At 40.4% G+C, this 15,160-nt stretch overlaps 1 protein-coding gene across 1 annotated transcript in view; it reads right to left on the bottom strand.

Annotated features, from left to right (window-relative positions):
- Window positions 1-1,972: 1,972 nt before the first annotated feature.
- Window positions 1,973-15,160, bottom strand: part of STMND1 (stathmin domain containing 1) — a 71,342-nt gene continuing 58,154 nt past the window's right edge. The window contains 3 exon segments of the mRNA XM_060023817.1: window positions 1,973-2,149; window positions 2,876-3,002; window positions 7,015-7,019. Coding sequence (XP_059879800.1) covers window positions 1,973-2,149; window positions 2,876-3,002; window positions 7,015-7,019 — 309 coding nt within the window.

Here is a 15,160-nt window from a genome sequence, read left to right as displayed (position 1 = left end):
GAGAGGAGGTGGGAGACGGTAGAGCTGAAGAATCGTCGGCAACAGGAGACGGAGGGCAAGCTGCAATGTCACTCACGCCTGACACTGATGGAACGCATGTTCACATCTTTGAAAGCTCTCAACTAGAAGGTTCGTATGCAGTGGACTTACTGTAAGGTAAAAGAGGTCTAGGGAGCCTAAAGGACTTTCCAAGGTACCGCTGTAAGAAGTAGACTGGTTCTTAAAGGTTTTGGTTCTGGAATGAGTTAGGAAAGAAGCCCCGTCTACCACCACCATCATCATATCTCACTGCTGCAGGAGTTCTCAGTCCTACAAGCTATAGGAAGATGAGGTGTCCATTTGCAACATCCCAAAGGGAATGTACAAACAGGAGGTGCCCAATGGTCTTCTGCTCAAATCAGCACTGCCATGGGTTCCCAGGGAAACAAGCCATCTCCTGGGGCTGTCCTCCAGCTTCTGGAGGATATATGGGTATACTGATTTATCCACAGAAGAAACATCTACACACCATGTATCATGTGCCATTCACTTTCCAAGGTACAAAACTGCAGCCGTGATCAAGACGGACCCATCCTCCGTCCTGTTAGAACTGACACATCTAGCGGTAAAGATGGACACGCACCCGGTAATTCCAAAAGAGGGTGGCAAGTGCGACACTGAGTAATCCGGGCTGCCAAAAGGCAACTATGAGAGACGGCCACCAACCCAGACCAGGGGCTTCAGAGGAAGTGCTGTCTGAGTGGAGACGTGAGAAACAAGAAGACATCAGGCAAGTAAAGCAGTGAGACGGGGAGAGGGGAAGGAAGGAACAGCATGTGCAAAGACGCAGAGGCTAGGGAATGTGCTGAGCTAGAAGGTCAGCAGGAGGGAGTTATGAAAGCTGAGAGTCTTACCAGCCAGAAGGCAGCTGGACTTTACCTTGACCATAAAAGGGAGCCAACAAAGGGTTTCAGCAGAAGACCATTGAATAGGGACTTCCCTGGTGGTCCAGCAGTTAAGACTCTGCGTTCCCAATGCAGGGGGCCTGGGGTTCAATCCCTGGTCAGGGAACTAGATTCCACATGCCACAATGAAGATCCTGCATGCCACAACTGAGACCCGGCGCAGCCAAATAAAGAAATAAATATCAAAAAATAAAAAAGAAGACCGTTGGATAAATACTAAGAAGACTGTGTAGTCATATAACTAACTGAAAAATGGTCGGGTGGTCTGAACAGGTAATGACAGGGGAAAGTATGAAAAGGGATGCAAGAGATCTTCACAGAATGTAGACTCATAAGACCTGGTAACTTTTTCATTTTTCATATGAAGAAAACTCCATACTTCATTTAATTCTGAGAAGTGGATTTTGCTTCCTTAGGCTATATGGATGAAGCTATAATTCAACCAACTTCAGGATATTGCTTTAATCACAACACAACACAAAGAGAATTAGAAAAAAAACACACCTAAACATAGAGCATAAGAAGCATACAGATCATTAAAATACTTAACACAAATCCTACAATTTGTCTTAAAGGACCCTCAGAGGGCAGACACAGCCAAGAGGCAGGAACCAAAAAGAAAGATTTCATTTGGCACGAATACATTAATGGAAGCTGAAAGGTGCTCATAAATGAAAGACATTTTCACATGTTGGAAGCCACACTGAAGGAGAATGACAACTTTATAAAACCGAAGCTAGTCAAATCTTCCTCTTCTTTTTTTTAAGCTAACATAGTCATTTGGTTTACTCAGCTAAGCTCCAGCCCAGGCAGCTCTCACAGTCATTCCTAAACCCAAGGCACATCCCAGTGGGTCAGACGGTCAAAGAAAACATAAGACATACTAAGAAAGTCACACCTGGGGGAAAGGATGCCTTTTCACGAAATTCACATAAAACGGCTCATTAGAATACGTCATCTGCTTGGTTGTAAGACATGTCTGACTCCACGACCCCGATACCTCCGTACCTGTAATTTCTATCATTCTATCATTTCAGCAGCTTTCCTTCTGGCAGGTCAGAGGGTTCAAACGTGGCACAACTCACAGTTTTAAGTCCTTCTGCAAACGGAGCCTCCTTCCCACCTGCTTCAGCTGAATCTGAATGATGGGCTGGGGGCAGAAGTCGGTCACTCCGCAGCCTTTTTCTTATTTCTTCTTCTTTAGTCTGAAAAGCAGTATTAAAGAGTGAAAACGAGTCCGAGTGACTTTCTCCAAGTTCTCATTACTACTGCCTATAATGAACATTCCTGGCTTCCCTATTTCATTATGCAATCATTCGACAAGCAGAGGTTGAGGAATTACTGTTGAAGAAGACAGAGCCAGCCGCCAGCCCCCACCCCATACCCTCCAGACACCCTCCAGACACCCTCCAGACATTCCCTCACAGGGCTGTGGTCTGTCCTTGCTCTCTGAGAGACCAAGTAGAGACACCGAAGTAAAGGCTGTCAGACCAGAGCTGTGAAGGCTGGTTCCGGCAGAAGGGCAGACAGAGGGTTTATGGGCACCATGTGTGTGTAAACGTTGTAGAAGTTGTCTGAGGGTCTGCACGGCCTCCTCTCATCTCCCATCCTCCACCTGGGACCTCCTGCCACCCCTGGCCCCAACTGAAGTTTCTCTTTTTTTTAATAGGAAAAAAACACCATACTTAATTCTCAGAAGTGGATATTGCTTCCTTAGGCTACAGGGATGAAACTGTAATTCAACCAACTTCAAGATAGTGCTGCATTTCTTCACCACACAAAGAGAACTTAAAAAAACTAAACATACAGCATAGGAAGCATAGAGATCACTAAAAGAATTAATACAATCCACGTAATCGGTCTTTAAGCTGGTGACTGAAGAGGAGGCACACGTTTCAGAGGCAGCGCCCCTCACGCGAGACCTGGGCTACCTTCCTGCACTCCTCCACTGCCTGCATCTTCTCTTCTATGTCCTTCATCAGGAAATCTTTTATTTCCTTTTTGATTTTAAGTTTTTTCAGCCTGGCTGGTGGCTTTCTCAGTAGCTTCTCAGTCATGCTTACGTGCAGAAAGACACTTTTTAAAATGCAGAAACAAATGTATTTATTAGCAGAGGAGAAAGATAAGAGAGAGAGAATAAACATTGTTTAAGGTTTTAGTCCTAAAAATCTAAACAGATTTTTGGATAGATTTGTAAAAATAATTACGTGAAAACTGGTAACAGCTGAACTCATCCCTAAAGACTTTATGCCTGGTAACAACAGAACTAATTCCTAAAGAAAAAATATCTATTAGATGTCTAGGAAAAAACAGGCTATTATCAAAAAAACATGAAAGAAACATGCAGTGATGGAGGAGGGCTCTTGAGAAGTAAAAAAAAAACGTGGAGAACAAATAAAAGATGGGAAAAGGTGGCGAATGAATGATGCATTTGTAGTTCAAGGTAAAAAGTTAAACCCCATGATTTTATAATATTCCATAAGCTACAAATGACTTTCATTTGGGGTCGAGATTAGTTTTAGGACTTTTGGTCTGGTGAAAGAGAGAATTAACACTGGTCTTTGCTGTCAGTACTTTACAAATGTTTTCATGACAATAGAAAAAAACCCATACTATTTCCTGATTGACTACCGTTTATATGTTTAGAGCAGTGATAATGACTTTGATTATAATTTCTAGTTATTAAAAAAGGTTAAACTGTTGTAAAGGGTTTATAAAGTTTAATTTTTTAAAATTGGTTTTTAAAAATAATATACCTTGGTTATAAAAAAATTAAAATGATACAGAAATAGTCCCCTAATTCTCTGTTTAACCAGCTGGCCCCCAATCCCACTCATCAGCACGAACCATTTTAAAGAGTTTGGTGTGTGTCCTTCCAGACATTCTCTGTGCACATATATCTATATACACATATATTAACAGTGCACCTGTCATGTTCAACCAATCAATGGGATTATACCATATACACTGTTTTGCAATTTACTTTCTTCATTTAATTTAATATGGACATCTTTCCAGGTCAGTATATAAAGTATATATAAAGAGTTATTAAACTGTCTTAATGAACACCAAGCCTTCATTATAAAATGAACCAAAACAGGTAGACCTCATTTTATTGTGCTTCACAGATATTTTGGTTTTCTTTGTTTTACAAATTAAAGATCTGTGGCAACCCTGCCTCGACCAAGTCGCAGGTAGGCGCCATTTTTCCAACAGTGTTTGCTCACTTTATGTCTCTGTGTCACATTTTGGTAATTCTTGCAGTATTTCAAATTTTTTCATTATTATTGTATTTGTTATGGTGACCAGTGATCTTTGAGGCTACTATTGCAAACCGATAATGACTCGATGAAGGCTCAGATGATGGTTAGCATTTTTTAGCAATCTAAGTATGTTTAAATTAAGATCTGAACGTTGTTTTATTAGACATAATACTATTGGACACTTAACAGGCTACACTATAGTGTAAACATAACTTCTATATGCGCTGGGAAACCAAAAAATTCGTGTGACTCGATTTATCGTGATATTTGCTTTATTGCAGTGGCCTGGAACCGAACCCACAGTATCTCCAACTAGGTACTCCTGTATTATTCTAGATAATTTCTCTAAAGACTTTTAAAGACAAAGGAGCTATTGATATCCATTGTCATATCGAAAAGACGGTCTCTTCAGATTGCAGTACTGTAGTTACTGAGAAAGTAAATCACACAAAGACAGACAGGTCAGCATAGCAGGAAAGGGTACCAGATCCAGACACATACAGCCCTGGGTTTGAATCCTGGCTTGGTCATGGTGTGGCTTTGCCTGAATTCTTAAACTCCGTAAGCCTTCCCTTCCTCATTTATAAAATAGGTTTTATTTCACAGGATTTTTTTTAGAAAAAAAAGAGGAAAATCTTTGCCAACTTGGTCCAGCAGGCAGATCACTTCTCCGGTTGAGGCACTGACTGGTGCATCTCTCCTGCCACGTCTGGCACAGAGAAGCGAGGCCCAGCCACCAGTGGTCAGAACAGAGCAGGTAGTGGGATGGGCCACGACCCTGGATCAGTCAGGGGAGGAGCGGTGCCTGCCGAATGGCGTACCAGGGTCGGCCGAGACGCAGCCCCTAGAGATTTCCAGGTGGTAGTGCGAACTCTTCGGGCAAAGGAGGGTGGGCAGGAGGGCGCCCAGCCCATAGTCAAGGAGTACTGGGATGTACAGCCAGTAGGAGAGGGGGAAGAGGCAGAAGAAGAGGAGGAGAGAGTTGGACAAGGAGAAGGAGAGATGAGGGAGAGGATGAGAATTATGTGGACCAAGAGGAAGAGGGGGACGATCCTCCTGAGGGCAGGGTACTAGATTCTGCCGCTGATTTTAAATTGGGATACTTTTTCCGCCAACTTATGATCCCAAAGTCTGTATGGTTCTAAAGAAGAGAGTGAATATCAATATGAAAACGCTGATGACGAGGATGGGAATGAAAAACCAGAAGAAGGACTTAAAATGGATACGGTCTCAGCAGAGGGCAGCTCTGGAGAACACAGCTGGAAGGCATAAAAGAAATGGATGGCAAAAGAAAGACGCATTTGCTCCTCATGGATATTCTAGTCTTCGTTAGCCCAAAATACCAATTTTGTTTCAAAGTTCAACACCCCAAAATGATATTAACTGACATCTGACTTTACTCTTAACTTTTAGAGATAACAGTATTGTTCACATTGAAAATAAAAGCTTGTTTGAAATGAAAATAATAAAGAGGAAAGTATACAGTAGCCACTCAATAAATGGTAATTACTTATTCAGTGAAAGCAGTGACCTTTTTCAATGACAGCACACAGAATCACAACCAAATACAGTTTTTGTAATGAAGGGGAGAAGTGAGACTCAGAATCCCAGGGGCCAGCAGGCAGGAGGTCTGGGCTCTGTTTAACCCTGGGTCTACTGCTAATACCCACTGTGTGACCTGACACAAAGCACTTCTCTTTGGACTCACTTTTCTCAAAAGTATACCATATAACGCTCCTCTGCAACTTGCTGAGGATGGCTAGGGTTCCTTCCAGCTTTAAAACCTATGATCCTTGGAAAGAATCCTTCTAAAGGATAAACATTTATTAAAGTTCTGGTTCAGTTGCAGCCTTCAGACACTTTTATGTGATGAGAAATTTTTCACTCCAGGAAAACTGGGAGATGTTTGTCAAAGCAAGTTCCCCCTCCCCCATCCTTGTGTCATCTTTTGTGACAATTGGCTTTTAGGCTCCCTGCTGACAAAAGCCATCTGCTAAAAAGACGGGACATGCTTGCTGTGGAGGCTCAACTAGAGATACTGTGAAATTAGGATGAAACAGGTTTGGGGGGAAGTTCACTCATAGACGGCTAACAGAGAATGGAATAGTCATCTAAGATCCAATAAAGCAAGTCTCCCTCAGGCTTACACAGGAGTCTGAGCCTTGATTTAAATCATGAGATCAACAGTTTCAAGAGAGCTTGGGCTTTCTGGTTTGGCTGACCTCTTCCTGTGGCTTTATCCCAAAATGATGCATAAGAAATCATGTACTTCCTTTCCCTTGTGGAAGTTAATCCTACCTGTGCAGCCCTTGTCCTTTCTTGAGTTTGACACTTTAAAGAAAAGCACTGAAAGACCTGAGGAAAGCTATCTGTATTCTTTACCACTGGATTCTATAAAGTCAGGAGTTACCAATTGTTGGCACTTAAAAAATGATAGCATTATATGATCACATTATACGTAGAGAGGTACTACCCATAGAAACTCTAAAAAAAAAATTAACTTTAAAACCTATAGAAGTTACTAGTTCAATTATTCTCTTTAAGAACACCAGCAGGGGATGGAACCAAAGATGCTGTGATAAGAAGGGGATCTCGTTTCTAGCCAACCTGCTTGTATACATTACTTCTTGCATCTGCTGTGTCTTCCTCAGAGCTTTCCTAGTTAATTATTGACCGACAGATAAACCTACCCTGGCTATGTTCTCTTAATAGGAGTCTTGTGCATAGAATAAGCCGAAGTTTCTCACAACAGATCGGTCACTCCTGCTCTGCCACTGTCAAGACCTCCTAAGATGGTCACTCTGAGCGTTAACTGCCATTCTTTTGTCTTTACCCTGGTCAACTTCCTCCTCCTTAAGACTCCCCATGAGGTTCAGCAAATAATGTTACTGACTCTGATCCATTGTCAACAAACTCCCAAACTGCACTGAAGGCTATCAAGGACAGAGGTTGCCTGGAAAAGGGAATCAACTTAGACTAGAGACAGAAGGGATCAATAGAGGATTGAGAGTCTTGTGTAGGGAAACCCAGAACGGGAGGAATGAGTTTGGATGAAAAACACCTAAAGTGGTTAATACCTATGTGGATAAATGAGAGCCACTCCCATCTCTTTTAAGAGATCTGTACCAATCCATACATGTATTTACAGGTGGATATAAAACTAATATACATTTATAATACAGCCACTGGAGTCTCAGTAGAATGTTTTAAAATATACTGGAAGATTCACTTAGTCTGATAATTTAGCTTCTTAACATCGTCTTACTTACATATCATTATAATTCTTTCTGAGTGAGCGTAACATCTATTAGCGCGAATGTGCTTGCAGGCAGGTTACCCAGAGGGGCTATGGAATGGCTGTAGTACTGGCTAAAAAGCAGATAATGAAAAAAATTAAGAAAAAAGATGATAGGGGGCCCTGTGGATACAGATACTGCTGTAGACTTCTAAGAAGAGACTAGCTCATAGGGGAGTCCCCTTTTCAGCATCCTTTATTATATTTCACTCTAAATGATAATTGAATTAAAGATAACAACCTGGCTAAGACAGGGACAGATGTATGTCTAAAATTCCCTTGTATTTATATATAATATTGGTCTACACAAGGAGCCTTGTTTTTAAGTATTCTCACTTTTATTGTTCTGTTTTTCCTCATAATATTTCACTTAAAGTTTTTTTTAAATGAATGAAGAAATGGTGTTCACATGTCTGATTGGATTCATCGTATTGTAGTATCTGCTGACATTAACATCCTTTTTTTTGACTATCCCCTTTTTGTTTCCTTTGGCTCTTTGTTTCTTAGTTAAAAGTATTAACTGTCTCATAATATTTTCATTTTCAGTCCTTCAATATTCATTCTCATCTTTTTGTATTGGCCTCAGAACTTTCCCCCGAATATCTAAGACATCTGGTGTCTGACACACATGTTCTCAGCTACACCTGGACTGAAAGAGACTTTACCTGTGACACTGAGCAATTATATCTCTTCATTTCCATACGCTTCCTGGGTATCATCTTAGTCCTATAGTGAACACATGTTCTATTTTCAGGAATATTTTAGGACTCTCTTTCACAGTGAATGGGGATTTCAGTTTCAAAAGCTTTAACCCTTCCCAGCTTGATAATGGATTTGAGGGCTTGGTGTATATTTTTATTGAAACTTCATGGCAACGGTTCTCAGCCTGGGCTGCCCACTGAATCACCTGGGAGCTTTCAAAAGCACCACATTCTGGGCCCACCCCAAGCCATTGGTCCCAGGAGTTTTGAAAGTTTCCTGGGTGATGCAAATGTACAGATTAAGGACTGCACTAGGCAATAAGATGCACAGCTGTGCGTTACAGCTCCTGCCTGTTGCAAGTCTGGCTTTTGTTGGCCATCTTGGCCCAATTCCAAAGCAAAAAAAAAATAATAATAACTGTGTTATTCTTTTTTTTTTTTTTTTTTTTTTGCCGTACGCGGGCCTCTCACTGCTGTGGCCTCTCCCAGTGCAGAGCACAGGCTCCGGACGCGCAGGCTCAGCGGCCATGGCTCACGGGCCCAGCCGCTCCGCAGCATGTGGGATCTTCCCGGACTGGGGCACGAACCCGCGTCCCCTGCATCGGCAGGCGGACTCTCAACCACAGCGCCACCAGGGAAGCCCAACTGTGTTATTCTTGCCTACCTTTGCAGTCCTGTCACATTTAAATCCTTCTGAGAACACTCCACCAACGCCCCTGACAACCATTCTATTTCTACGTAATACGAATAGGATCACAGCCTTCATCTTTGGCTCTCTTAATGATGTTACTGAAAGTCAAGCCTGTAGTTTTCATTTCTTAATAGATACGTTTCCTTCACAAGGTAGCTTATATTAATTAACCTTGCTGGTGCCCTTGCAAGGTCCGAGTCTGAAGTCATTCATCTCTGGTACTGGAATCATTGAAAAATGTTTTAATGTTACTCCCACTGATGTGAGCATCAAGAGTCCATAGCATCTCTCTTCAGAAGGCTTGCTTAGCTACTGTATGTTCCCACAATCTATCCTCCTCCAGATGGCTCTCCTGTCTTTTTTTTTTTTGAATTTTTGAATTTTATTTTATTATTTTATACAGCAGATTTTTATTAGTCATCCATTTTATACACATCAGTGTATACATGTCAATCCCAATCTCCCAATTCATCACACACCCCCACCTCCCGCCGCTTTCCCCCATTGGTGTCGATACATTTGTTCTCTACATCCATGTCTCAATTTCTGCTCTGCAAACCAGTTCATCTGTACCATTTTTCTAGGTTCCACATATATGCGTTAATATATGATATTTGTTTTTCTCTTTCTGACTTACTTCACTCTGTATGACAGTCTCTAGATTCATCCAAGTCTCTACAAATAACTCAACTTCATTCCTTTTTATGGCTGAGTAATATTCCATTGTATATATGTATCACATCTTCTTTATCCATTCGTCTGTTGATGGGCATTTAGGTTGCTTCCATGACCTGGCTATTCTAAATAGTGCTGCAATGAATATTGGGGCACATGTGTCTTTTTTTTTTTCTTTGCGGTATGCAGGCCTCTCACTGTTGTGGCCTCTCCCATTGTGGAGCACAGGCTCTGGATGCACAGGCTCAGTGGCCATGGCTCAGGGGTCCAGCCACTCCGCGACATGTGGGATCTTCCTGGACCAGGCCACGAACCCGTGTCCCCTGCATCGGCGGGCGGACTCTCAATCACTGCGCCACCAGGGAAGCCCCACGTGTCTTTTTGAATTATGGTTTTCTCTGGGTATATTCCCAGCAGTGGGGTTCCTGGGTCATATGGTAATTCTATTTTTAGTTTTTTAAGGAACCTCCATACTGTTCTCCACAGTGGCTGTATCAATTTACATTCCCACCAACAGTGCAAGAGGGTTCCCTTTTCTCCACATCCTCTCCAGCATTTGTTGTTCGTAGATTTTCTGATGGTGCCCATTCTAACCGGTGTGAGGTGATACCTCATTGTGGTTTTGATTTGCATTTCTCTAATAATTAGTGATGTTGAGCAGCTTTTCATGTGCTTCTTGGCCATATATATGTCTTCTTTGGAGAAATGTCTATTTAGGTCTTCTGCCCATTTTTGCATTGGGTAGTTTTTTTAATATTGAGCTGCATGAGCTGTTTATATATTTTGGAGATTAATCCTTTGTCCATTGATTTGTTTGCAAATATATTCTCCCATTCTGAGGGTTGTCTTTTTGTCTTGTTTGTAGTTTCCTTTGCTTTGCAAAAGCTTTTAAGTATCATTAGGTCCCATTTGTTTATTTTTGTTTTTATTTCCATTACTCTAGGAGGTGGATCAAAAAAGATCTTGCTGTGATTTATGTCAAAGAGTGTTCTTCCTATGTTTTCCTCTAAGAGGTTTATAGAGTCCAGTCTTACATTTAGGTCTCTAATCTATTTTGAGTTTATTTTTGTGTATGGTGTTAGGGAGTCTTCTAATTTCATTCTTTTACATGTAGCTGTCCAGTTTTCCCAGCACCACTTATTGAAGAGACTGTCTTTTCTCCATTGTATATCCTTGCCTCCTTTGTCATAGATTAGTTGACCATAGGTGCGTGGGTTTATCTCTAGGCTTTCTATCCTGTTCCATTGATCTATATTTCTGTTTTTGTGCCAGTACCATATTGTTTTGATTACTGTAGCTTTGTAGTATAGTCTGAAGTCAGGGAGTCTGATTGCTCCAGTTCCTTTTTCCGTCAAGGCTGCTTTGGCTATTTGGGGTCTTTTGTGTCTCCATAAAAATTTTAAGATTTTTTGTTCTGGTTCTGTAAAAAATGCCATTGGTAATTTGATAGGGATTGCATTGAATCTGTAGATTGCTTTGGGTAGTATAGTCACTTTCACAATATTGATTCTTCTAATCCAAGAACATGGTATATCTCTCCGTCCATTTGTATCATCTTTAATTAGTTTCATCAGTGTCTTACAGTTTTATGACTACAGGTCTTTTACCTCCCTAGGTAGGTTTATTGCTAGGTACTTTATTCTTCTTGTTGCAATCGTAAATGGGAGTGTTTCCTTAATTTCTCTTTCAGGTTTTTCATCGTTAGTGTATAGGAATGCAAGAGATTTCTGTGCATTAGTTTTGTATCCTGCTACTTTATCAAATTCATTGATTAGCTCTAGTAGTTTTCTGGTGGCAGCTTTAGGATTCTCTATATATACTATCTTGTCATCTGCAAACAGTAACAGTTTTACTCCTTCTGTTCCAATTTGTATTCTTTTTATTTCTTTTTCTTCTCTGATTGCTGTGGCTAGGTCTTCCAAAACTATGTTGAATAATAATGGTGAGAGCAGACATCCTTGTCTTGTTCCTGATCTTAGAGGAAATGCTTTCAGTTTTTCACCATTGAGAATGATGTTTGCTGTGGGTTTGTCGTATATGGCCTTTATTATGTTGCGGTAGGTTCCCTCCATTCCCACTTTCCAGAGAGTTTTTATCATAAATGGGTGTTGAATTTTGTCAAAAGCTTTTTCTGCATCTGTAGAGATGATCATATGGTTTTTATTCTTCAATTTGTTAATATGGTGTATCACATTGATTGATATGCATGTACTGAAGAATCCTTGCATTCCTGGGATAAATCCAACTTGATCATGGTGTATAATCCTTTTAATGTGTTGTTGGATTCTGTTTGCTAGTATTTTGTTGAGGATTTTTGCATCTATATTCATCGGTGATATTGGTCTGTAATTTTCTTTTTTTGTAGTATCTTTGTCTAGTTTTGGTGTCATGGTGATGGCGGCCTCATAGAATGAGTTTGGGAGAGTTCCTGCCTCTGTAATTTTTTGGAAGAGTTTCAGAAGGATGGGTGTTAGCTCTTCTATAAATGTTTGGTAGAATTCACCTGTGAAGCCATCTGGTCCTGGACTTCTGTTTGTTGGAAGATTTTTAATCACAGTTTCAATTTCATTACTTGTGATTGGTCTGTTCATATTTTCTATTTCTTCTTGGTTCAGTCTTGGAAGGTTATAATTTGTCCATTTCTTCCAGGTTGTCCATTTTATTGGCAGAGAGTTGCTTGTAGTAGTCTCTTAGGATGCTTTGTATTTCTGTGGTGTCTGTTGTAACTTCTCCTTTTTCATTTCTAATTTTATTGATTTGAGTCCTCTCCCTCTTTTTCTTGATGAGTCTGGCTAATGGTTTATCAATTTTTTTTATCTTCTCGAAGAACCAGCTTTTTTATTGATCTTTGCTATTGTTTTCTTTGTTTCTATTTCATTTATTTCTGCTCTGATCTTTATGATTTCTTTCCTTCTGCTAACTTTGGGTTTTGTTTGTTGTTCTTTCTCTAGTTGCTTTAGGTGTAAGGTTAGATTGGTTATTTGAGATTTTTCTTGTTTCTTGAGGTAGGCTTTTATAGCTATAAACTTCCCTCTTAGAACTGCTTTTGCTGCATCCCATAGGTTTTGGATTGTCATGTTTTCATGGTCATTTGTCTCTAGGTATTTTTTGATTTCCTCTTTGATTTCTTCAGTGATCTCTTGGTTATTTAGTAACGTATTGTTTAGCCTCCATGTGTTTGTGTTTTTTACGTTTATTTCCCTGTAATTGATTTCTAATCTCATAGCATTGTGGTCAGAAAAGATGCTTGATATGATTTCAATTTTCTTAAATTTACTGAGGCTTGATTTGTGACCCAAGATGTGATCTATCCTGGAGAATGTTCTGTGCGCACTTGAGAAGAAAGTGTAATCTGCTGTTTTTGGATGGAATGTCCTATAAATATCTATTAAGTCTATCTGCTCTATTGTGTCATTTAAAGCTTGTGCTTCCTTATTAATTTTCTGTTTGGGTGATCTGTCCATTGGTGTACGTGAGATGTTAAAGTCCCCCACTATTACTGTGTTACTGTCGATTTCCTCTTTAAAAGCTGTTAGCAGTTGCCTTATGTATTGAGGTGCTCCTACATTGGGTGCATATATATTTATAATTGTCACATCTTCTTCTTGGCTTGATCCCTTGATCATTATGTAGTGTCCTTCCTTGTCTCTTGTAACATTCTTTATTTTAAAGTCTACTTTATCTGATATAAGTATTGCTACTCCAGCTTTCTTTTGATTTCCATTTGCATGGAATATCTTTTTCCAACCCCTCACTTTCAGTCTGTATGTGTCCTAGGTCTGAAGTGGGTCTCTTGTAGACAGCATACAGATGGGTCTTGTTTTTGTATCCACTCAGCAAGCCTGTGTGTTTTGGTTGCAGCATTTAATCCATTCATGTTTAAGGTAATTATCAATATGTATGTTCCTATGGCCATTTTCTTAATTGTTTTGGGTTTGTTTTTGTAGGTCCTTTTCTTCTCTTGTGTTTCCCACTTCGAGAAGTTCCTTTAGCATTTGTTGTAGGGCTGGTTTGTTGGTGCTGAATTCTCTTAGCTTTTGCTTGTCTGTAAAGCTTTTGATTTCTCCACAAATGTGAATGAGATCCTTGCCGGGTAGAGTGATCTTGGTTGTAGGTTCTTCCCTTTCATCGCCTTAAATATGTCATGCCACTCCCTTCTGGCTTGCAGAGTTTGTGCTGAGAAATCAACTGTTAACCTTATGGGAGTTCCCTTGTATGTTATTTGTCATTTTTTCCTTGCAGCTTTCAATAATTTTTCTTTGTCTTTAATTTTTGCTAAGTTGATTATTATGTGTCTCGGCGTGTTTCTCCTTGGGTTTATCCTGTATGGGACTCTCTGCGCTTCCTGGACTTGGGTGGCTATTTCCTTTCCCATGTAAGGGAAGTTTTTTACTATAATCTCTTCAAATATTTTCTCGGTCCTTTCTCTCTCTCTTCTCCTTCTGGGACCCCTATAATGTGAATGTTGTTGTGTTTAATGTTGTCCCAGAGGTCTCTTAGGCTGTCTTCATTTCTTTTCATTCTTTTTTTCTTTATTCTGTTCTGCAGCAGTGAATTCCACCATTCTGTCTTCCAGGTCACTTATCTGTTCTTCTGCCTCAGTTATTCTGCTATTGATTCCTTCTAGTGTAGTTTTCATTTCAGTTATCGTATTATTCATCTCTGTTTGTTTGTTCTTTAATTCTTCCAGGTCTTTGTTAAACATTTCTTGCATCTTCTTGATCTTTGCCTGCATTCTTTTTCCGAGGTCTTGGATCATCTTCACTATCATTATTCTGAATTCTTTTTCTGGAAGGCTGCCTATCTCGACTTCATTTAGTTGTTTTTCTGGGGTTGTATCTTGTTCCTTCATCTGGTACATACCCCTCTGCCTTTTCATCTTGTCTATCTTTCTGTGGATGTGGTTTTTATTCCACAGGCTGTAGGATTGTAGTTCTTTTTGCTTCTGCTCTCTACTCTCTGGTGGATGAGGCTATCTAAGAGGCTTGAGACTCCTGTCTTTTCTTTTTTTTTTTTTAATAAATTTATTTATTTAATTTATTTGGTTGCATAGGGTCTTCATTGCTGCATGTGGGCTTTCTCTTGTTGCGGCGAGTGGGGGCTACTCTTTGTTGCGGTGCGCAGGCTTCTTATTGCAGTGGCTTCTCGTTGTGGAGCACGGGCTCTAGATGTGCAGGCTCAGCAGTTGTGGCTCACGGGCTCTAAAGTGCAGGCTCACCAGTTGTGGTGCATGGGCTTAGTTGCTCCAAGGCATGTGGGATCTTCCCAGAACAGGGATTGAACCCGTGTCCCCTGCATTGGCAGGCGGATTCTTAACCACTGCGCCACCAGGGAAGTTCCTGTCGTTTCTTTTTGACCCACCTTTTATTTTCTGACCCCCAGCGATTCACCTACAGCAAGAAAACAAACTCTCCTTGTCCTTTCCATATTAAAGATGCATCATTTTTTAGTACTTTGAAGTAAGATAAGGTACTCGAAAATGCCTTGCATCCTGATAGCTAGCCTTGTGCAAATGTAAATTGTCATTATGTTGGCATCAGTTTTTCCATTATGTGGTCCATTTTTACCTTCCCCCCAGTCCCTCTTATTAT

Source organism: Delphinus delphis, chromosome 10 (genome assembly GCF_949987515.2).
Source record: "Delphinus delphis chromosome 10, mDelDel1.2, whole genome shotgun sequence".
Lineage (NCBI taxonomy): Eukaryota > Metazoa > Chordata > Mammalia > Artiodactyla > Delphinidae > Delphinus > Delphinus delphis.
This window is presented reverse-complemented; position numbering and strand designations above follow the sequence as displayed.